General features: G+C 44.7%; 1 protein-coding gene across 3 annotated transcripts; it reads left to right on the top strand.

Annotated features, from left to right (window-relative positions):
* Positions 1–256: 256 nt before the first annotated feature.
* MAN1B1 (mannosidase alpha class 1B member 1) lies at positions 257–25229 on the top strand. 3 transcript variants are annotated; one of them, XM_032958860.2, is made up of 14 exons: positions 257–514; positions 2556–2762; positions 9564–9654; positions 10516–10622; positions 11425–11498; positions 12435–12535; positions 13426–13614; positions 14150–14298; positions 15289–15477; positions 16226–16416; positions 16709–16829; positions 17189–17383; positions 18828–18959; positions 21797–25229. In XM_032958860.2, exons 2-14 carry the CDS (start codon positions 2670–2672, stop codon positions 21998–22000), a joined length of 1836 nt encoding a protein of 611 aa, XP_032814751.1. In that variant the 5' UTR covers positions 257–514; positions 2556–2669; the 3' UTR covers positions 22001–25229. The 3 variants fall into 3 exon arrangements, with proteins under 3 accessions (XP_032814751.1, XP_032814752.1, XP_032814753.1); XM_032958861.2 differs by having other exon boundaries at positions 257–428; XM_032958862.2 differs by lacking the exon at positions 257–514 and adding an exon at positions 536–619.
* Positions 25230–25240: the final 11 nt, after the last annotated feature.

Below are 25240 nucleotides of genomic sequence, written 5' to 3' on the forward strand. Positions count from 1 at the left end.
GAGGAGGGGGGGCTTGATGGGGGGGGGCTTGATGGGGGGGGGCTTGATGGGGGGGGGGCTTGATGGGGGGGGGGCTTGATGAGGAGGGGGGGCTTGATGGGGGGGGCTTGATGGGGAGGGGGGGAGCTTGATGGGAAGGGAGGGGGGCTTGATGGGGAGGGGGGGCTTGATGAGGAGGGGGGGGGCTTGATGAGGAGGGGGGGGGGCTTGAAGAGGAGAGGGGGGGTTTGTGTGTGGCTGAGTTCCCTACGTAAGATGGCCGCGCCGTGGGACCGCTCCCTCCCAGTGGCTTCAAGTCACCCGGAGTGAACCGAGGGGCTGACGAACGTGGCCGATGTTTCCCTGCGGCGTGCGCGCCGTCAAAGCACCGCCGCTCAGCGCGATCGGCTCGGATCACCGCGACGCGCAATCAATTAAATCACCGATCGGTGAGATAGGGCGGATCCGTTAGTAGTTAATCGGGCTGTCAGTCGTGTTTGTTGTTGTTGCTGCTGCTGCATGGGCCGTGTGTCGGGTGAGTGTTGTGGGCGTTTGTTGGTTCGGCTCCCCGTGTGTGTTTGGGTTTAAAGTGACCGTCGAAGCAGAAGCAACCTGCAGCGATAACGATATGCGGTGATGGGTAATGTATCGGCCATTCGTTATCTCATGTACGGATAACATGGTATTGTCTCGTCTGTAATATCGTGATTGCTTTTACGTCGTGATAATGACGATCGCGCAATGTAGTTGGGAGATATTATGAGAACGTGTCGAAGATGAACGCGATGTAAAATGTCTTAATTTGTCGGAATGCATGCGGGTACGGGTTGTACTGATAGTGATAAATCACTCATCAGCCGTTCATACTTTACCATGCTTATCAGTTCAGATTTCATTCGCCGCGATGATGTTTACACCTGGCTTGGGAATCGAACTCAGGCGGGGCGAAGTTATCAACAACGATCCGTGCCCCCCTCCGTCTTCAGGAGATTGCAGACGACGATGATAAAATAGACATTCTAGATTTGAAGCTTTCGTGACTGCAATGATCCCATACTCTTTGGTTCTATTCGGTAAAGTCACGTAGGTTAAAAAATAAAACAACAAAAATCACGACGTTTCGGACACAACAGAAGCGGCCTTCATCAGGTGAAGGGAACAGAGACAGCCTGGTCCCTTCACTGATGAAGGCCGCTTTGTGTTGTGGCCGAAACGTCGTGATTTTTTTGATTTTTTTTAACCTACGTGACTTTACCGAATAGAACCAAAGAAAATAGCCATTGTAAATAAAGGAAATGACTGCACTAAAGCGCTGGTAATTCAGGCTCCTGATCGTGACATGAAGATTATTTTATTTCCTCGTCAAGAACGCTTTTATACTGTTGTCTTAATGTGGAACACAGATCGTTATCTGCAGCGTTAGATAAGATTGTTTTCTGGGGGGTTGTCTTCGTGTGGCCTTTGATTCAATGAATTTGGACTAATCTGTTACTTGCACTGTATTGTGTTATTTTTTTTGCTTGTTAATCGAGGTAAAATCTTCATCCATGTATGCGGTTGTGGGATCACCAGTGTAAAATAAAGCAATGGAAAGCCAGCTTTAACTAATTGTGTAGCTAGCGATGACTCAAGAAGCGTATAGTATGTAGTACTATAATTTTTGTAGTTTCAAAGGTGACATGAAATCATACAGAATCATATGAACATGAGCCAGAGGACCTGTCGGTGGACAGATAACACGAGTAATAACAGGACGAGTTATTTGTGCTGCATACAATTAAACTACGTTATAGCTATATATTCTTGGTTCTTTCGGTAAAGTCACGTAGAAGGGAAACAATATATATATTTATTTTATTAATTCCCTTCTACGTGACTTTACCGAAAGGACCAAGAATATGAATCCCTGCAGTCACGAAAGCTTTAAATCAAAATTTACGTTATAGCTGTCAAGTTTGTTTTAATTGGGCATCGTGTGATCTGTACTACGTGGCACATGGGCACTGGACACCCATTCATGCCACAGACACCTGCTCTGTCGTGTACATATATTTATAATGTCGCTTTTTCCATTGCACAAGGCTTCTGTGGGGTACAGAGTAGAGATGTTATCAGAATGTATTTACAGTGGAGGAATCCGATGAGCTGTGAATCTCTTTTTCGCAGATTTCCATTACGGGCGGGTAAGAACTCTACAACAACAAACAGTACAAAAACATTATAGTCGTGCAAAGTACAAGAAAGGTTAAAAAATAAATCACCCAAACACATACAAATCAAATTAAACCACCCCCTTGCTACATGGCAAAGCCCACTGAGGTATTACTTATTTTTCAGAAGCGACCTGGCCACAAATGATCGTTCCAGCGAAGGCAGCTACTACAGCTCATGAAAAGTCCAAATTCAGGCCATAGTCATTAATTAATGCGTGTGGAAGCCCATTGAGACTTTCTACGTCTTTATTTTCAAGGTAGACCTAAAGATATCTTATCCATGTGCATGTCAAATGGGCAAAACACATGGGAACATCTGGACTGGATTCACCACTGCAACGTTGCCTTTCTCCCCCACTTTAGGGTGAATGGGAATCCGGCGTGAACAGCGACCGATGGTGAAAGAAGAAAGCCCCGCAGCGGAGATGAGTGCCGGGGTCCCGTAGCAGCCCACTCGCAGAGCAGAGCACCACAGCCATGTACAACCCACAGCGGCGAGACTTCATATCCGTCACTTTGGATGGTGGCTACAGCAACGCCAAGGCGCCTCGCAGTCAGTCGTGCTGGCGGGTAAGCCCAGGCGCATGGGTCCTCTCGTGCCCATCGTGGCATTAAAGGTGCACTGAAAAAAGGTGGTGCTTGCTTTACGACTAAATGCCTGGAATATGCCCAATATAATTACATCTTGGAACCTAAGCAGGCTTGGAGCCTGGATAGTGCTTGTTAATCACTGTGCACAAATAGGTTGTCATAGGGCGGCAGTGTTGTGTGTTGGGCAGCACAGGGCGGTGCAGCAAACCAATTTTGAATTAAAATGCTCCAAATGATTTTCACCCTGCCTTCGACCTTGCATTGATCAGCATAAAGTGTGGTCATATAACCCCCAGAAATCCACACGGCATAGATAGTCCCTCATTTGGCAGTGGATTTGCATCCAGGCTTTCCATCATGGACCACCTCAGATGCAACGATCCACGTACACCTCTGTATGCCAACGTAACATTGAGTTGCAATGTGTTTGTAAAGTATGGCTTTCCAAATCCCAGTCCTTATAACTCATCACTGTCCAGTTTTGCCTTTTTACCAGTCATCAGCTGCTGTCATGTGTAATAGATAAATCTGCATATGAAATTAGAAGATTGTAAAGAAAAAAATAGGTTAATATTGGGCTGCAATGGCTGGTGTTTGGCAAGCTGTGGTTAAGTAAGTTAATTAAGTAAATGTTCTTTCGGTAAAGTCACGTAGTTAGAAATAAAATAAAACAAATCACGACGTTTCAATTGCAACACAATCATCAGCTAGGAAAACCACAGTAAAAAAATAGCTTGTGTTGCAATCGAAACGTTGTGATTTGTTTTATTTTATTTCTAACTACTTGACTTTATATTCTTGGTTCTTTCGGTAAAGTCACGGAGAACGGAAACAAAATAATAAAAATATAAAACAATACAATTTTCACGACGTTTCGACTGCAACACAAGCAATCATCATCAGGTGTGAAAACCACAGCAAGAAACATTTGAAAAAAAGTGGCGTTTTTTTAACGTTGGCACCACGGAGAGCGATTTGACAGTTTGTTCAGATGGACGAGTCTATCTATGTTCGGAAAAGAGGAGGGGGGAGACGAAAATAATGGATGCGGTCTGAAAGCCACCTTAAGCGTGATCAATCAATTAAGACCCGAAATGGTTTATCAAATCCATCCAATGATTGCTAAGCCAGAATCCATCTTCTCGGTTGAAATTGTCTCTGTGTTTGTATATGTGGATAGCCTCATGAACGAATCTCTCATGGTAGCCAGATGACTTGCAGAGAACCTCTGTCTTGGAGAAGTCAATGTCATGTGAGCCTACTGAATTATAACAGTGATCTGCCACGGCCGAGGTTTTGGTCCTACCGTGTTTTAGGTCTGCTTTGTGTTCACGGATGCGGTCCGAGACATGTCGTTTGGTTTCTCCAATGTAACTACTTCCACAGAGGCAATTTAGTTTGTAGACGCCAGGGTACTGTATGTCCGGAATCACATCTTGTACAGACAGAACCAGATCACGGATTTTATGTAATGTGTTGAATCGGACCTGGATCTTGTGTTTATTCAAGATTTTGGAGATCTTTTTTGTGATCCCCGCAATGTAGGGTAAAGTGATGGTTTTGAATGGCTCCTCAAGAGGGTCCTTCTTCATGGTTGGAGTGATAGCATTGCGGATTGTGTAGTCGGAGTAACCATTAGCCTTAAGAGTTTGGTATACGTGCTTGAGTTCACTGGCTATGTCGTCCTGGTCGGATATGCATTGGGCTCCATGGTGCAGAGCCTTGACTTTACCGAAAGAACCAAAGAGTATGGATTCCTGCAGTCACGAAAGCTTCAAATCAAGATTAAGTAAATGTAATTTCTACGCAAGCTACACGTGGATCCCAATGTAAATTAAAAATTCTACATTATTTACCTTGCAGTGGAATCTGTATTGAATAATATTAGTTTTTTTCAAATCTTGTCCCACTTATTTATCCTCATTGCCCCTATCGATATCATGTCTAGAGACAGTACCGATGCGGAACTCTCGTGGAGTGGTGCAGACCTTTACGTTATTCCCGTGGAAGTGAATACCAGAACCACTTCTAAGATCCCATCAAGCAACCTTTTTTTTACACAGTTAAATAAAAATTTTATCAATTTCGGAGCTGGAAATTTGCCGATTTAATTGCAGAACCAAATGCAATGTTATGGGTTTGTTTTTTTTGGTGTCGTCATTGGTTACCAGGCTGAAACCATAACTCACTGTACTTGAAAGCCTGGTTAAATCACAATGTCTTGCCTGAATTTTACACCAAGTTCTCTGATGCCAGCTCGGTCATCTGATCACCTGTTTGTATTTTTTCAGCTTTATCGTGCATATTTGCATTAAGTCTCTAAGGCTTACATGCTATATGTGAAATACGCTATTCTTTTGTTAGGTTCATCCATGGACAGCCTAGTTGATGTGTTACACGAGACAACATTTTTTAAAATTTCTCTACTGCAGCTTGGGGCGATTGAACCTTGGCCATAACCCACTCTCTGCAGTGCAACAATTTTACATGTTTCCTTATACACAATTATCTTTACATCTGGCTCAATTCTTATGTCAACTTCATACCTCATCAAACATTTGAATAGAAACATATCCTGTTATTCCTCTTCTACATGGAAACACGTGACAGCTGCTACCTCTGCCTCTCCTAGACTGTTGACATCATATACAAATCAACCTCTAAAACCTCTTTGGATCAACTGAGAGGGAGATTCACTGGGCCAAGTTAATCTTTAACGCATACACACTTAACTCGTTCCTTTTCCAAAGTGTTTATACAGGTCCAAAATCCTCAATGTTAGACACTCCAAGGAGAAAAAACTCATGATTATCACTCATTCTCTGTTAACTCCCCAAACACCTTGAATTCCGTTGATTCAAATGTTTCCTTGGTTACTGTCCCATATAGATTACAATTTGATGCTAATCTCTCGAATCTTTACGATAACTTCACTTGCAGTTTACAGTTATATTTGTCTGTTAACATATTAGTATAATAGTCACCCTATACCTCTTCAATGTTTGTGTAACTTAATTTTTGGAATTGTACTCTAATCAGTTGAAAAAACAATCTGCCCAAGCCAACAGGCAACTGGGAATGTATTACTTAAAACAGATTTCTTTTGCGTGCAATATTTTCTATATCTCAGTGTAATACACTTTTTGTTTTGATTTTCTATTTGCTTCATTGCTATGCTTTGCTTGTTGATGACCCAGTGTCATTCTTGCAACTGAGACTATCTTTGTCTTTTGAGTTATATCCTGGTTCAACAAAATTAACTTTGAAACTAGCTGAATGACTTAATCAATGTGGTTGCAGCTTATCAATGAATTATTCTGGCCTTAATTTTTTAGATTCAATTAATATTACAGTGCTGTATATCATTGCATCTTATAATAGCAGGCAAAATTAAATGTTACCTTTTTTTCACGCAAGTCCAATGGGACCAAAAGTGAATTGTAGGCCTGAATGAAAACAAAGCAAAACAATCGTGATACAGTTTAATCAGATGTAGAAATATCAATACAAAAATGTATTACAATTTAAAATATGGATACACTATAAAATGAGATTTAAACTTAACTATAATGCCCACTGAGCTATAGCTCTTTTTCAGAAGCGATCTGGCAACAAATTCTCGCTCAACGCAGTGGCTTATCACGTGGAAATGTATAGTAACCAAATACTCTAAACGCATGTTTATTAATGTGGAGGGAAAACCCGAAGGAGCCGGAGAACAATCCAAGCAACCACGGGGATAGAGACACGCAAACTCCAAATATGTAAGCGTCTGGGTCTTGTTCGAACCCACGACCTCCACAATATCCAAATACTATACAAAAATCTGATAGCATTTAGAATAATGTAATTACTCAGCATGTATCAGTTGATTTTATGTTTTTCTCCTGTCTGCTCGATATTTTTATTTTTTCTGTCTGATTTGCATAGTTTTGTTTGCTCGCTTTCCCTAAATGTAAACTTTGCTCATCATTTGCAGATATTTTCCTTCAAATTGTATTTTCAAAAAAATTGTCACAACGAAATGCATTTGTCACGAGCTTAATAATCGGCTTTAATTGATGATCCGATGCATCGTGACACGCCTCCTGGGCATCTGTGAAAAATAGCTTCGCAGCTCATCGGATTTCTCCAGTCTAAATAAATATTCTGATGCATTTACATTTACAGACTCAAATTCTTTGGCGGCCTGTGCTGCCTTGCCCGTCACATGCACGTGCTTACTCGGTGCTGCCATCTGACGACGGAATTCGCGAAGTGACAACTCCACCTGCTAGCCAATCAGATGGCCGTGGCTGCTCACGACGCACCACAACCACCTCCACGCCCATTCAAATCCCCAACCAATACGGACGGCCCACACCGTCAGTTGTATTCGTCCACTGACAGTGCGACTTGCTCACTCGAGTGACACGCAGTGAGCACCGCTTCCATTGGCTGGCCACACACTCGGTGGACAGAGAGGATGACCCCTGGTGGTTGAGTATTGGTGGTGCGTGTAGCATCATATAGACCCGTCCCCCCCGCCCGTGTCGTCTTTAACACACTATAATAGTGGGTTTTTTCTGGGTTAGATCGCGTAAATATATAAATGTGTTGTTACAACTAGTTGTAATTACTGACCCAACGTCGTACTCAGATTGTAAATGTCGTGGCTTGGCTCTCCAGCACACCGGCGTTCTGTTTATGTGACAACCCTTACTAGTTGGCTGTGTCAGGTGGTGGCGGGTTTAACGACACATTTACATATTAACGCGATCTCACCCCCCGAAACCTCTATTATGGATGATATTGGTCGTGAAAGCCTACTACGTGTTGAACTTTAACACACTGTTGGGGGCAAGTGCTCTTGGCAACTATCTTTGCAAGGCTGGTATAGCACTCAGCGGGGTTTGTGTGGCCAGCACCAGGCCTGGGCATATTTGTCTCCCCAGTGGTGACCGAGCATCTAACCAGACTGGCTCGGTGCTCCAGAAGTGTGGTGTGCGGTCAGCGCTACGCCCGGCTGCCTTTGTCTCCCCAGTGTTTAAGGGAGGGAAGCCCAGAACTTGTTTAGATAACACTCGCCGCTGATGTAAACCATGGCCTGGTAAATGTGGGGAGCAGTGATGTCGTGGTTCGCTCACTGCGGACCCAGCGGCCTTATTCGATTATTGGCCACGGCTAACACAAGTGGTGAGTGATATTTAAACCGGTTTTGAGCTTCCCCATAGGTCAATACACCCTGAATTTAGTACCTAGTGTGGTATAAAGATCAGCATTAGAGAGACAAAGGCGGCCAGGTATGGTTCTGGCCACACCACCCCCTCGTGTGCGGTTCCTGCCTTAATAGGTGCTCACGAACAGCACTTGCCCCAATAGTCTGTTAAAGGCTCTACAGGCGATATTTGTCTTTGGCGCGGCACAATTGATGTCATACACGCATGGCTTGTTCAATTGCCTGCCTCTTCTCCTTGCCTTCCGTTATCACTGTGCACTATTAAAATAAACACGAAAATCACATTTCAATTGTCCTTAAGGAAATAAGTTCACACTGTTCCATAGTATGTTTTTGTTCTCATCCATCAACACGTTTGGGTAACAGAGCAGGAAGCCAAGGACGCACGTCACAGTGACTCAGCGCTGCCTTTACTTCACAGCTGCACCAAAGACACGCATATGTTTCCTAACCTCCTGCTCCCATTGCTCTCAGCTGCCAGCGCGGTTACACATTCACAATACTCTACACACGTCACGAATAAGAAGGACAAGAAGACTGTGTGTTAAGGTACACACCCAAGGATTTTCACAACTTGTTGTTTGGCAGTAATTATATCCAGCTACCTTCTATGAGTGGGGTGTTCCCATTCTGTGCTCACAGGGCTATACCAAATAAATGGAGGCGAAATATCCTGTTTGGCCACTCTTCAGACAGATTGTCCCCATCATGCATTAATGGTGTTGTAATTGTACGTTAATGGTGTTGTAATTGTATGCAAATTAAGGCTATGAGGATGCATCACTTCATTAATTTAAAATGAGTGACTTAATTATTGACATTACTTTACTCGGTGAGAACACATGGAAACGAAACATCCGTTTTACAATGGTCACCTGTGTAAAAGTAAACCTTTTTTTTCCAAATGCAGACTACAAGCATGGATCGAGCGTTATTTTTTTTATTCCTATATGGCTGGAGTGGTGGCGCAGTGGTAACGTACTGCACTGTTAACCTGGCGTCCTGAGTTTGATTCCTGGCATAGTTAACATCAGTGATGAGCAATACCCGAACTGGTCCTGGACCCTTAATTTACCAACATACTCTTGACCCGTGTGGTCAAACAAGCCACATGACCAACACGGTGTGGGAATGCCTTCATAAGTGAGTTGACAGAGGGCTGTAAATGACAATAATTGTATTTTGTATGTAATTGGTTCACATGATCCCTGCAACTATTTGGGGCACACGACAAAATCGTCAAAAAGCTCATTCTTTAATTTAGACACCCCAAATCACAACAGTTCGTTGAATGGCTGCTGGGGTAGGTTTGAATCATTAAATGGTTCTATCAAATGGTATGAGAATGTATTTCGGATTCTGAAGAGAGAGCGCATTTCTGGCAGTCGCACGTGCTCTTCCCATGTTGAATCCTGCCTCCCTTTAATTATTTACGAGTGTTTTTCACTTTCCTTGAAAGCACCAGACGGTGCACTTTGGAGTCTCGGTAAGGGGATTGTGCAGCGCTGGGCTGTGCTGTGTTTGTGTCACATTGCTGTTGTGAAAATATGTTCTTGCTACAGAGGTGGAAGCGCTTATCTCGACTGCAGCGGAGCATCCTTCTCTTCCTCTTCATTGTGCTGGGAACTGCCTTCGCTGCTTACCACCTACAGGGTACAGTTGCCTGCATGGACAATAAATCCATTGCCACTTTACAAATGGAAGCTGACCACGCTTGTTAGCCTGTTTGTGCCATGCTGTTCAGAAATTATAGTTTACAGTTCTTAAAATATTTGGCTAAACCAGGGATTTAGTGTCCTCGTGTAGCTCTTTTTTTTTCTCTGGCACATGACGATTCTGTACAGATTTTAGAAACCGCTCACAATAATTGAGCATTGCCCCGCATGCTGTTCACATTTTGAGCTTCGGGTGTGCAGCTTTCAATTTATATCTGAATTTGCTATATTTTTACGCAATCACCAAAAACCACATCACATACTTGGGACATAGTGTAGCCATTTACATTAATGTTATGACACACGGTAATGATAACTTGAATAAGTACGCGTACACTCATGGCTGTGCACGAGTTGGTATAACGTTCAACGCGATCCTGGCCATGGCCCCAACAAGTCACTGTGCGTGTCGTAAATCCCGGGGCCAGCATTGAAAATAAAAATAGCACCGCACGATTTGCACCCTTTAAAAACAAACAAGGCATGCCAGCGCGCTGAGTGTATGAGCCAAGACTAGCGGAGCCCTTCAAAGCAAAACAATCCCAACCGGTTAACAATGAGACCATTTTGGACAATAAATGCCTTGGATGCTCACAACCATGCGGTCGTTTCTGTTCACGAAAATCCGCAATGTTCACTCATGGCAGTGACCCCTTCATCTGTACTCGATACGGATTGTGACTTTGGTTTGACATCATTCGGTGTGGCTTCTGAGCAGAAATGCACACTGCCACAGTTTGCCCTGGCTTCTTATTCGTGCTGTGAGATGCTGCTGACTTGTTACACGTCTGCATGGCAGGAGAATCCCATCGCTATGTCTTGGAGGTTCGCACTTTGAAGCCACACGTTCCCGATGCTGATCCTGACAGAAATCCGCAACGCCAGGTCGCCCAGGAACTTAACCCGGTAAATCATGCAGTCTCTGAGAATTTCACCATTCATTTTGCAGACCAGTATGTGGGAATTGCCAGTCGGGTAAAATGGTCACTTTCTTAAGCAAAGTTTGTCCTTATGATCTGCATGACAGAATTAAGTTTGATACCAGCACACAGCCTAGCATGTGGAATGCACCCGATCGCCTCAGATCTCAAAGGCATTGCAGGATTCATCCTGGATTAGTGCTTGGATGGGTGATCACCATGCGCAAACATGTTGTCATGGGGGCTGTAAGGCTACTTGGGGTTGTATTGTACATCGGTGGCTTCTACGTCTGTGCTCCCTGCCTTCACCAACCCGCACTGACCAGAATGGTGATATACATTAAAATAACCCCCATGATTAGGACTCATCCAGAAATGGATTGGCAAGAGGCCATACATATATCACAGTAACTCATGTTCATAAAGAGCACAGTGAGCACTTGTCATTAAGTCATCAGCAAGTTGTTTAACTTATGATAAGGCTGTCTCTAAAATGTTCAAGTGTTGCTTTTTGTGCTGGTAGCCTGAATCCAATGCTTACATAAGGAGAGTGAATGCTCACACTTGATATGGTGGTCCAAGGTAATCCTAAGCAAAATTAACAATTGCTGTGCCAAGTTTTGAAGGTATGCTGTTTTTATATGGCCTTCAAGGCAGCCTCTGTCTCTCTAATCATAACAGTGCTATTTCAGCGCTTTGGGGTGCACGGGTATTAGTTTTGCAAAGTGCACGTTGACTTTACGGTGGCAAACTTGTGTGTGTGTTTGTATGCGCGCCCATTTGAGCAGAAACCCAAGAAGCCTTTGCGGAGGGGCCCACCTGTTCTAAAGCAGGGCCAGGTTGCCAAGCCCTTGGAAGCCAGGTCTAGTGCTATTGCTTGTCATTAACACCACCTGCCAACACCAACAATAACTGTTTTGTTCCAATCTAGTGAAAATGCTATCCCACATTGTGCACATTCATCATCACAATGAGGCACGGTCTGTCGCCTGCTTGCTGAAGGCCTCCCCACGCTGATGCTATCCCTCACAGTCCTGCGATGCCACAATCAATCTTGCTCCTGTACATCAGCTGATCTCATTGCTCCATCTCTGAGGTGGTCGTAGCTTTTGGGCCCATCCTCTACTTTGGCTCCCATTGCGTCACTGGTCTCAGCGATCAGCCCTCGTCTATTGTCGTGATTTTTTATGCCCAAGTCCATTCACTTTCCTTAAGATCTTTAATGTCTTTTAACGTTCCAGAGAAGATCCCACGTGGCCCCTAAATTTCAAAATATGAATTGAAAGAATAATTTTTACATTTTTTTACATAAATTAAGTGAACATTTATTTTCATATCAGTTATTTGCTTTTAAACAATTTGTGTATGGACCTCCTAAGTGGTGACCCATGCCTGTAATGCAGTGATTTGGCAATATTGGGTTGGTGGATCATGTAGATTTCTGAAACTCCTACACTCATTGGCCTGAGAGTTGGCCAGGAGATAGCAGTACTGCAAATGGGTTCCTGATCCCATTTAATTGATATCCCCTCCTATAAATGCTTTAAATCTCCCAAGAGTGGACCCTCTTAATAAATGGTATAGCTCGTGTGGTTTTCTTGGTTAAATTATATTATGATTTGAAATGTATTATATAATTCACTTTTACATTGACATCCAAATAATTGAAAGTGAAAGTTGAATATTGGTCGCTAGAGTCTAATTGTTGAGCTCAACTTCATGCCCACACTACAGACGCTGCGAGCCAAAGTACTGTATCGGCTTACTGTTTAGAACTTTCCTTGCATTGCCCTTGCAGGGATCATGGTTTGGGAGTGAATTCTTCAAAATTGATCGTCGCTGACGGGAAGGATGAATCCAATTTGCATGGTGCAGTCGCCAATCAGGAACCTAATAAGGGTAAGCGTGACAGCGAGTGGTACTCTATTCAACTTTTGACTGTGCTGAATTTTTCTTTTGAATGAAAAGCCTCAGTTGCAGAAAGAAATTAAGATATAGTGGCACCAATACTCTGTCCCACTTTTTTAAACCCACGAATTGGCTTTTCGCAGAACAAGACAAATTGCACGTGTACGGACGGATTCATTGTGCAGTAGAGAAGTAGCGGTTGCTCCCCTCCAAGATTTTATGAGTTGTCTCAATTTGGGGTCACGATTTTATTCATGATTCGATGCTTTATTGCACTTCAGTCGTGTGTAGTATGGTGGCTGCACGGTTTCGCACAAACAAATTACAAAACAGCATTTGATTCTTACATGCACAATTCGATGCTTGTATCATGAGCATAAGAATTATTTGAATCGATTGATCATTTAGCCAATATTGTTTAGGCTAGGCGTGTGCAAGTTTTTTTGAGCTCGTACCAAATTAGGGAACCTCCTAGCTCTGCACAGGTGGAGAGAATCACTTGGAAACTTCACGAATTTGATGCCGCGTTTACAAATGTCTCATTGGCAGACAAGACTATTTATGAACGTGATGACGCATCTGTGGATATGTCACGTTTGTGAACAAAAGTGGGCGTGCTAGCCTGTTAGCAACAAAAAACCCGCAGAGTTGTTAGATAAACGGTCACATACCCCTGAAGCTCACAGGGCGGTCTTAACCATACCGTGGACTGTTACCAACCCACGAGCTGTAGGACTGTTACCAACCCACGGGCTGTACTTTACACACAGGTTTAAACGACGTCATGCCCAGCATTTGGCAGTAAACAAGTAAAACGACACGCATACACTTTAACGTGGCCAAGGCCTTTGCCAGTCTCGTGAATCTTTGGTTGTGTTCAGTCCACAGCCTGAACCCGCGCCAGCAGGCGGTGGTGGAGGCGTTCCTGCACGCGTGGCGAGGCTACCGTGAGTTTGCATGGGGCCACGACGAGCTGAAGCCCTTGTCGCACTCCTTCAGCGAGTGGTTCGGCCTGGGCCTTACCATCCTGGACGCGCTCGACACCATGTGGATCATGGGCCTCGAGAACGGTGGGCGGAGACACGCATGCAGGACGGCCGCTTGCCACTCGTCCTGCTTACTTCACCTCCACCACGAGTGTCAAGCACTGCCCTTATAGTTTATATCGCACGGACGTGTTGCATGTGTTTGTGAACGTGTTGGTGATGCATTTCTATGGTCAGCGGTAATGCAGCGGTTAGCACGCTGTGCTATGAACCTGGTGGCACGAGTTCGATTCCCGCTCAAGGCCACCAACACCAGTGACGGTTATCTGAACCGGTCTTGGGCCTCCCCGAGGTCGACTCGGCCTCAAATGAGTGCCTACTGCGGTGTGTACACATGGCCACTAGGGAGACAAAGTGGCTGGACGTGGTGCTGGCCACCCCACCCCCTCGGGTGCCCCGTTGGCCTTTATAGTTGCTCGCTAACAACACTTGCCCCAACAGTCTTGTCAAATGGCTTTACAGGGGGATCTTTGTCTTTGATGCATTCCTATGACATGCAGTGTACATTTGCACCATCCAGGCGCTGGGTTGACGCTCGACGCGATATTGTGTGCGGCAGAGTTTGAGGAGGCGCGGCAGTGGGTGAGCACCAAGCTGAACTTCGCCAAGAACGTGGACGTGAACCTGTTTGAGTCGACGATCCGCATCATGGGGGGACTGCTGGGCACCTTCCACCTCACGGGAGATAAACTCTTCCTCGACAAGGCTGTGAGTCCGAGGTGGCTGGTTGGCTCGCAGGGCTGTGGTACTAGGCCTGTGACGATATACAACACAAGCAGGACTTGCGTAGCATCTTAATGCAGCTGCATCTGAAGATGGTGGGACTTGTGTGACGCATCAATTTAGCCACCAACTTGTATTCTTTTGCTCACAATATATGCATAATTCCATTACTTGAGAATGCATCAGCTATGGTGTATGCAAATTAGATACAAATTATTTACTGATTTAACATTTTCAATAATAATAGAGCAAGAAAGTTGTACACTTGAGACAACAGACAAGAAATAATATGTTAGAGGTGGTAAAAAATACCATCGAGTCTTTTTTTACTTAAATATATTTAATCTCGGAGAATTAAAAAAAAATGAATTTGATTAACAATCAACAAACAAACTTTGCGAAAAATCTAAAACATGTACTCTGAGTGTGGTTAAAGTACTAGATGTAGTTCTGTGACATCTTCCAGGGATGTTCTCTGATATGAGGTGGTGCACTACTTTTGGTCAGAATTCTGAGTGGACATTTTTTTTGCATCGTAACAGGATTGCAAAAGCACCCTTTTCACATTATTGGGAGAGGGAAGTACATTTATTTTAAGACAAGAATGGACGTTATTGTAGGACCACATGCAACGCTCCATCGCCCACTGCTGATACAGCAAGTACACAAAAAATAAACGTCCAAATAAACAATGTGCAGTCAGTGCATCATCCTCCTAACATGCAACGAACATTACTTTCAGTGGCAGGGCTAGCTGGAAATTGCTGCCCCTTGTGGTCCCATATGTCGCGTGCTCAGAGGTAGCTCTGTGAATCCACTTCCGTGGGCCTCTCTCGAACACAAGGGGGTCGCTGTGCCCTGTGAGAGACCCGAAAGGATTCTTCGTCTCGTCGCATGACACCGATAGCATAATTGGGGATAGAAGCTGATCAGAATTATTTGCTCAAAACCTATCGTCCTCATGCCATTTGGCAGGTCGACCTGGGAAACCGGCTAATGCCGGCATTCAACACGCCCTCCAAGGTGCCCTACTCGGATGTGAACCTGGGGACGGGTCAAGCGCACCCCCCCAAGTGGACGTCCGACAGCTCCGTGGCTGAGGTGACGAGTATCCAGCTGGAGTTCCGCGAGCTCAGCCACCTCACTGGCGACCCCAAGTACAAGGTTTGTGTTTTCGTACGTACGTACGTTTAACTTCTTTCGCGCCGTACGTAGCCAACCGTGCCATTCGGAGGTGCGAGAGGTTTGACCGTTGCTGGGCCTCTCTTTGACTGCACTTGGCGCTCACGTTACAGAGCACTGTCAGCAGCAGTAGTTAATAATAGGCTGTTATTTTCCACTTAAAACTTTCGTGACTGCAGGAATTCATGTTCTTGGTTCTTTCGGTAAAGTCACGTAGATAGAAAATATAAATAAAATTAATCATTTATAATAATTGTATTTTCTATCTTTGTGACTTTACCGAAAGAACCAAGAAATATGTTATTTTCAAGTTAATATGAAGTGCCATGAATGGTAATGTTCATGTGTATTGTCAATCCCCTGCTGGATGAGCACTTCCCCACACCTCGTGGGTCACAGGTTGTTTTTTTGACCATGATATTTCATGCTGGTCAGTGTGGGTTGGTGAAGGTGTAGAGCGTAAACATTGTAGCATAGTATAACTCAACAATGGCATTTGCTGCACTGTTCCCTGCTGGGAACATAGCGCCGCAGCAGCCTTTAACACCTGTTGTGTACGGTGGTCGCCTATCTAAGCAATGTGCGGGCTCAACCCCTGGCTATCTTCCGAGGTTTGACGAGATCGGGCACATTTTTTATCGGTTTGGTCACAGGAAAAAATAGGATAAAGGTAACCGGTAAGTAGCCTGCTTAACGACAGCGCCCTCTGTCGGAATGCGGCGGCATGCAGGGCGCGGCAGACGCGGTGACGCATCACGTGCTGGGGCTGAGCGGGAAGCTGGACGGCCTCGTGCCCATGTTCATCAACACGCACTCGGGGCAGTTCTCCCGCTCCGGCGTCTACACGATGGGGGCGCGCGCCGACAGCTACTATGAATACCTGCTCAAGCAGTGGCTGCAGGGAGGCAAGCGCGAGAAGCAGTGAGTGTGTGCGCGCGCGTACTGGGTGTTTGCCGCGGGGCCATCACTCAAGGCACACGGTTAATGCAAATCCAATGTAAATTGGGCTGTAAACATCTATTAGCCCACAATCATTAAAAAAAAACGGACAACATTTATCTTTCCCGGAATTTGGAGCGGACATTTTTTTCTTTTTTTGGCAGCCTGAACACGGCTCCCGTGGGGGAAATTCTGAAACTCAACGATTTAGCATTGCTTCGTTCACTGGGTCTTGATGAGTTTCTGCGCGTGCACCGCTGTTTTCTTGGTGCAGCTTACTTAACAGCTACTTGGAGGCTATGAGTGGGATGCAGAAGCACCTGCTGGGGACGTCGCAGCCCAACCACCTGACGTTCATTGGGGAGCTCATCAGTGGGGCTCTCAAGCCGAAGATGGTGAGTGCATCGCGCCTCCCTTATCTTCACTATCCTGCCTTGATTGCCCACCGCTAAGGCTGCTGTGTTTTAAAAACGAGCATATGTTCGCCTCCACCAAAATATCTCCCAATGCTCCTGATATATGTATGTACGTTGAACTTCTTTCACACCGTACGTAGCCTGCCGCGCTGATCTCGTTAGATCACAGAGGCTAAACAGGGTTGAAGGTTGAGTGTTAAAGCAGGTTTGCTTAATGGTGGAAAAAAAAGCTGTACATGTACAACATCACTGGGCCAAACAGAGTATATAAGGCTGAACGAGGCACCTTTGAATTTGTTTGAGCCTCCCCCCCTCCCTCTCTACTCCCACTTTCGTAGGACCACCTGGTTTGCTTTCTGCCGGGGACGCTAGCGCTCGGAGCTCGGCACGGGCTGGACCCCTCGCACATGGAGCTGGCTGAAAAGCTGCTAGAGACCTGCTACCAGATGTACCAGCAGATGGAGACTGGCCTCAGCCCCGAGATCAGCCACTTCAACATGCAGGCGGGCAGTACGCACGACATCGAAGTCAAGGTCGGTTGAGAACGTGCTCACACATATGCACACGTACAAAGACAAAGATCCCCGTATAGCCTTAACAGACTGTTGATGCAAGTGCTGTTAGCGAGTAGCGCCTATGAAGGCCGGCACGGCAAACGAGGGGGTGGGTGCCCAACACCACGCCTTTGTCTCCACACATACATGCACATTTTCACACTTGTTTTCATAGACGCAGTCATAGCCACACAGGAATATAAATGCTCCTGGGAGATTCACACACATCTACGCATAGACACGCACGCTCATGCAAGATACTTACGCACACAGGCATGAGCACACACTTATACGCGTGCATAAGCCTATTTACCTACTCATACATGCTAATGCACATTCACACACACCCCACACATTCAGTTTCATACATGCATGTTTGCTCCTGAATACACACACATGCATAAGCTTGCACGCCATCCCATCAGTCATCTATTGCGTTGGAATTGCTCCTTCCGATAAAGAAAGTACAACTGCATTGAGAGGATATTCATAAGACTCAAGTGTACATTTTTTTAGAGGCATATTATACTTTTAATCAGGTAAAAGAGAAATTAGTGAAACTGTGTGAAGTTATCACCATTCTGCCAAAAATAAACTTAAACCTAAAAGAAATGAATCGAGATAAATTCCATGATCTGCAGAGTCTCATGTGAGTGGGAGTGCTGCGCTGATCTTGTCGGCAAAGTCACAGCACCATCGTATGCTATCAAGGCACATAGCACTCATTCAAAACCATAACTAATGGACTCTGACAAACACTTCATAATGCTCAGCACTCACAGATAATGTTCACAGCAAGAGGAGGGAAAATTCTCTCAACGCATGCTGTAACTGGCCGATCGAGGCACATTCCCTGCAGGACATGAGTATACAATCCAAGCTCTTAAAGCTTAAAATAAACACAGATGTGCACCTTATAACCCTTCCTGTCAAGAGTGAGTTATGCGTAGCATGCTGTCGTGTGTGTGCATGTGAGCACGTGTATGGATGAAGAGCGGAGGGGGCGTAGTGGATAGCGCACTGTGCTACGAACTTGGAGAACAAAGTTCAGTTCCCAACCATGGCTAACGTCATCGCAGTGATATCTTAACCAGTCCTTGGCCTCCTCTAGGTTAACTCGGCTTTAAATTAGTATGTGGTGCAGTGTGTAACCATTATTATTACCCTGAAGACAATGCCGGTCTAGCGTAGTGCTATACACAGCTCTCCCTTGTGTGCCACGCAGGCATAAATAGGTGCATGCTCACAGCATGGCCTAACAGTTTGTTCAGGTTATATGCATGGGAGTGCACACACACAATGAGAACATACACAAGTTGTGTATCTTGACCTCCTTCCTGCCAGTGAGCCTTTGCCACTTAATTTGGCATCAAACTGCACCTAGCCTGGTACAAGCACCATAGTGGATGTTGTGTGCTTACAGCCTGCTGATAGGCACAACCTGCTGAGACCTGAGACGGTGGAGAGCCTCTTCTACCTCCATCGCTTCACCGACAAAGTCAAGTACCAGGACTGGGGATGGGAGATCTTCCAGAGCTTCCAGAGATACACACGGGTACGTACTCAGATGGCTCAGCATTCACACAGTCCTCAATGAGTGCACATTACAAACATCCTCACGTCTTACATGAGGGGTGCCATGGTGGTGAGATGTTAACTACCTTGCTTGGTATACAGGAGGTCGTGGTTTCGATCCCGACCCTGACGTCTGTATATTTGGTGTTTGCAGAAACATGCGTTTATAGTATTTGGCTAGTATAAATGTGCACATGATGAGCCATTTTATTGCGCTATCATTTGTGGCCAGGTTGATTCTGAAAAAGAGCTATATAGCCCAGTGGGCCTTACCTGGTAAAATAAAAAAAATAGTTTAGTTTACTCTGCTGCCCTCCACGGACTCGCTGCTCCAGTAAACGAAACTTTCTATCGAAGCCTCCGTTCAACCTTCACTCGGTGGGAGGTCGCTTATTCTCTGCTGCTGCCCACATTGTCTTGAACTCCTTTCCCCCAACCATCTGTGGCGATCACTCCCTGTCCGTGCTCAAGTACACGTTCACTAATAATTGCTCACTGTCATCAGTCTCTGTTGATACACTTTTTCTGAGGTCCCAAAGAGGCAGTGCAACTAGTAGGTTGCCAAGCGACTCTATGGAGTTTTCCCATCATATGTGGGGTTTCTCCAGGCACTGTGTTTTCCTCTCACTGAAACCTTGATTATAGTTGGCCAAGCATCCCAACGCAGGACTCGCCTAAAATGTGTTTTGAGACTCAGCAAGATAACTGGAGTTGATAAAGAATTCATTCTATTTGCCTTAAGCCAAAAAATAATTGCAACTCTCACTAATGTTTATACCAGCTCAGAACTTAAAGCTTTCGTGACTGCACTAATTTATATTCTTGGATCTTTCGGTAAAGTCACGTAGTTAGGTTCAAATATATATATATATTTTTTATTTTCTTTGAACCTATCTACGTGACTTTACCGAAAGACCCAAGAATACCAGCTCAGAAATCATTAAATAAAATTTATTCAGATTTACACATTAAGTAAGCAATGCAAACCATGCCAGCATAGCATGATAGAACATTGACTTACAGCACCACACTTATACATAACAAAGGATGTTGCAAGAGGTTAGTTGGTTGCTTGACTCACACGGTAACATCATTTTATGAGTGCTGTGAGGTTAAAAACAACCTGCCAGCAGGCAGGCAGCACTGCGGGTAGAGATACGATTGTTTGAATTGTTTTTTAACGGTGGCTCTTGCAAGACAACAGTGAAATCATATTAATGTTTAGGAGCTAAGAGCCGCACGGAGTGGATGAGAAGTTGCTCTTTAACCCGCTATTGCGGCGCACATCAAGGTTTGTCTGCCACGCAGACGCGAGTGCACATGTTTTGTGGGGGGCGAGGGGACAGGCTGGGGCAGGCCCGAGAGCGCGGAGAGTCAACAGCCGCTGTACTCGACGGGCCCCAGCGCACACAAATGTGGAAAAGGTTAAGTTGGGGGTCGGGGGTTGGTGGGGAGAAGAGGTGGTGTGGGAGTGTGGGAGTGGGGTGACAGCGAACCCAGCTTGTTTCGCCACGTTTGGAGAACTTGCCAGAGCAGATAACGTCAAAGACCGGTCACTTACCGCCCCTCGTAAAAGTCTCCCATTACTTGCTTACCTCAATCTAAACTACAAACTAAACTTTTCATTTTGGCAGTTACGGCTCACTGAGCGATATAGCTTTTTTTTCAGAAGTGATGTGGCCCAAATGATAGCTCATTGAAGTGGCTTGCCAAATTCTCTAAATGCACGTTTCCTCTCGTACCAGTCACCATGCCTGTTTGCTTCTGAGTCACTGTGGCAGTGCAAGAGTGCCGCAGCACGGCAAGCTCTAATTGTGTTGTCATGTTGCCACGCAGATTGTCGTCACTGTTACGCCAGACTTCTCTCACTTCCAAACACTAATTACACGTGATGGTGTTTCCAAGGAGGCTGGGCGAGTTGGATAGTCATTGTGGGGCTGTCAATTAACCACTGTTGATACAGTGTACATTGGTGTATGTAAACTGTTTCATTCAATAAAAGCTGGTGTAAATAAGCCATGCTCCATTCATTAATAAATATGTACATTGGCATAACTGTGTATGTAGGCCACAGTTGCTTAATGCATTGAATACAAATGCAATTGTAGCAATGTGTATAGTTTGTATCTTTGTAAAGGCTGGGACTAGTAACGATGTGCTGAGCTGGGATTTTTCTATTATGAACATGGACATTAATCCTAATGAGTATAAAAAAAATTCCGAAGGATGAATACTCTGCTTAACCATTTTCACATCTGAAGAATATTTCCCATGTTGCTAATTGGAGGACAATTTTTTAAACGTATATTTTTTGGTTTAAAATGTATTTAATTGATGCCATCAGCATCACGTCCTGAGACTAAGCATTCATTTAGAACTCTGATAGACCAGTGCATCACCCTGTGTTGGAGAATGGAATCCAGATCACAAAACTACTTTTTTTAGATATTCACACGAGGGTGCTCACTTTTAAATGGAGAGATGTTTGTTATATAGCAGTCAAACCAATTATTTTCTCTGATTCTCAGAACTGGGATTTTGGCAAACGAAGTGAAAAAAAACAATTAAATGTGCGGTCATCGTTGACTGAACTGTGACCATCAACGTGCTACACTTGAGAGCCCAGTTGATTCACGAGTAGGTTAAACCCAAATTGCAGTCAGGATCTCAGCAGTGCCGGCTCACTGCTCTTGAATCCTGAGCCACCCAGCCAAATCAGTGGAGGGTTATTTTGTTTAAGATGCCTCGCATTTACCAAGTGCTTGCTTACGCCCCAAATGTATAAACGAGGGGCGCCGGCGTGTTTAATGTTTACAGGTCGCCACGGGCGGCTACTCCTCCATAAACAACGTGCGGAGCCCCTCCAACCCGGAGCCCCGCGACAAGATGGAGAGCTTCTTCCTTGGCGAGACGCTCAAGTACTTCTTCCTGCTCTTCTCCGACAACAAAGCGCTACTCTCGCCCGACAAGCATGTGTTCAACACCGAGGCGCACGCCTTCCCTATCCGCACGGAGGGCTGAGGCGGAGCAGTGGGACGGCTCCTCCTGTGGGCCGGTGGGGCCACCAATCTGCCCGCACACCCGAACCACCCAACCACCCACCCATCCACTCTGTGGTGCCCATTTGTGGCACCAATGTCTCACGTGTCGTTGTCATCGGGTTTTCAGAATCCCCATGTCTTGTATTGAGTGGATGGAGCACTGGTGAATGCTGTGGTGCATTGAGGATTCTCGATTGGGAATGTATTGTGTAGCCATATCAATATTGCTCCAATTTTATCCATTTAAGCTGGGGTGCTGATTTAACAGTAGAATCTGATGTTTTGCCTAAAGAGTGTTAATTCCTAAATGTAATAATACAAATAATATGCTCCATTAGAAGAGGGAAATAACCACAGCTTTGGTGTCATTTCTATTTTATCACAGAGGGGTAAATGTAAATTAATGCTAATCATCTCCAGTACTGTGAATGTAATAACACTACTGAAAGTGTTAGCTTCTTTAATTTATGGTGAGAATGTTATTCATTGCCCATTACCAGTTTCGCTTGATTTATGAGTGTACATCGTACCTGTAAGGCACTTATTTCTTCCAGTTTGTGAATATTAAACCATGTTGGTTTTTAGATGGTCCATAATTTACAGCAATTTGTAAATGTACTACTGCACAAAGGGCTGCTCGAGGCATGTTGATCATGGGCGTTGTTTAACATAACCTCGCCGTGCTGGTTAGTCAAGTGATGGGGAGGGTGCCCAGGACCTGTTAAGATCTCACTCGCTACTGTGGCCAGGAATCTGACTCAAATCGTCAGGTTTATACAGTAATGCGTAAACCACTGTGTTACCGCTTCACCCCTTGCCATGTGAACTTTCTCACCTGAAATGTGCCCATTCTCATCCGATCTTAGAAGCTAGGCAGGTTTGAGCCCGGATATTATTTGGATAGGTGAACACCATGCACAAACAAGTTTTTGTAGGTCTGCCAGGCTACACAGTGAGTAGCACAGCAAAATCGATTGTTGCGCTGTACTTCTATGCTCCCACAGATATGCTCCCTGCCTTCAAACCACACTGATAATGGTGGTGAGGTATGGTCAAACAGCCCCCACCACTCTTGACAACACAGGAGGACCATCATCCAGCAGTGGATTGACAAAGGGCCATGCATACAATACCCAAATGTCTTCAAATAGTGATTCCTCACTCACCACTTTCATAGATGTATACATATGGGCACATTAGCATGCCGGAGTGCTCTATTAACCCTGAACCGGTTACTCCATGTGGGTGGAATGGAGTCATGATGTTAGCTTACGGTACATGAATATTTTTTATTACTTGACAATGAATCAAAATTCTTACTGAAATCCTTTTAATGTCAATGTCAAGGTGTCTAGTTAATTTTGGGAGTGGTTGTTGGCCAGTTTATTTCTGTTTACTTAATTTTTTACGGGCAAAAAAACGCCTATGTTCTGTGATTGCACATGGGCACTTGAGTTTCAAATCCAACACTTTCTGTAAATTATAAGAAAATCCATCGGGCAAGAATAATCCAGCTTGGGTTTTTTTCCTTCCCCAAGCCTGCCCAGCACCTTTCAGCCAAAGTTTTGATCACTTCCCATTGGGCTTGTATTACAGTGCCCATAATTGCTAGATGCAATCGTTCATGCAGCCTGCAAAGAGACACCACCGTGGCCCATGCCTGTTGCACTTTGCCGAGTTCAAACTGAACGCGTTGGTAGCACAAGAGAACCCGAGGCATTGTGCAATGGCAAACTTTCCGAAAGTCGACCAGGCATATATGAACACTATGTGTTTGGGTGTAAATATTTTTCGGTCATTTTTGTGCATGCTACAGTGGAGGCAATTGAGATCGATATCTCGACTCGATTGCCATTCTGTTTGCGTGTTCCCAAATGTCATTTCAGCCAACGTAATACCTGCAGCGACGGATATCGCAGCACCGCGTGAAATGTAACGGAAATGTCTTTTGTTGTCACAAGTCGTCTTTTATTGTGGTAGCCCTGTGACAGCTTTTCATTGGTGGTGATGAGGTGCGATGTCGTGCCGAATTTGGAACTGGCAGCTTTGCAGCCGAGCAACGAGCGTTAAATTTCAGACGCAATGATTTTTCTGCGTACATTTGAGCCACGCTTGATTATAGCCAGCGAGGTTTTAAACCCTTAATTGCGTGCAACTAATAATAACAACCTGTAGGAAGCGTAATGCATACGCCTTGCATGATGTGCCAAGGCAATGGTTTACAGCGATCAGTCCTGAACAATCATAAAACAAAAATTTAACCCTATACCAGGAGTCCGCAACCAAAACAACAAGAGGAGATATTTTTTTTCAAATTCGGTCAAATTTCCTCAATCTCAAGAGCCGGCAATGCTTGTGTATACGAGACGGTGATCTCCTTAATAAATGACGTTCACGAGGCAGTCCTTAAATAGGCCGCATGCTGCACCGAAGCCGCAGGTTGCCGACCCCAGCCCAATACAAACCTAAAAATAACCCCTTGCCTCTCTACAATCGATCTATGTCAATATCATGGATTGATTAACACTTTTAGCGACATAAACTAATGAGCAAATTAACATTGGCGAACTTCTGTGCAGGGGAAGGGAGAGCAATTATGCAGAAATGTTAAGTGGGTGCATCATTCTGAGCTCGGGAGGATGTCATTCAATATGGCTTTGATGTCCTGAACTGACAGCACATCGTGTTTCACAAGTAACATTCACTGTATATACTATACTTGATTACAATTTATAATCCCACAGCTGCGAAATGTCAAATTATATAATTGAGTCTGTGCCAGATGGTTTAAAAGAATAAGATGAGTTCAAAGAGAGCATTATATGTTGATTTTATTTTTCTAAGCTCACGGGTGCAGTGCTAAAAGTGATCTGTAAATTAATGCTGTATATAAAGGTGTGCAATTCATTCTAATGTGGCTGGGTGTGATGTTCATGTAATTGCTTTCTCTGTACCTTAGATTTAAATTTGTTGGGATCGACTGCACTTGTATAATGAATTTACCCGTCAATTAAACTAACGTAAGACTTCATGAAATTGCCGGATCCTGCGGGTGTCAGGTTTCCTGCAACTCGTGTCCAACTGAATTCACAGTGGGCATCCATTGATAAAAATGTACACAGGTGAAGAGGTGGTGGAGCGGTGCGTGTTTACAGGTGTGAGCACTGCCGGTACGTTCACGAATAAAGACTTCTGTGCTTTGTTCTGCTCATCCTTGTTA

This window comes from Petromyzon marinus, chromosome 22 (assembly GCF_048934315.1).
Source record: "Petromyzon marinus isolate PM22_M1 ecotype Great Lakes invasive population chromosome 22, UKy_Petmar_22M1.pri1.0, whole genome shotgun sequence".
In the NCBI taxonomy this organism is placed as follows: domain Eukaryota; kingdom Metazoa; phylum Chordata; class Hyperoartia; order Petromyzontiformes; family Petromyzontidae; genus Petromyzon; species Petromyzon marinus.

Coding starts and splice junctions, on each gene's coding strand:
- MAN1B1 (XM_032958860.2), top strand. CDS start 2,670: ATGTACAACCCACAGCGGCGAGACTTCATATCCGTCACTTTGGATGGT. Junction 2,763..9,563: donor GCAGTCAGTCGTGCTGGCGG/GTAAGCCCAGGC, acceptor TTCTTGCTACAG/AGGTGGAAGCGCTTATCTCG. Junction 17,384..18,827: donor CGCACGACATCGAAGTCAAG/GTCGGTTGAGAA, acceptor GTGTGCTTACAG/CCTGCTGATAGGCACAACCT.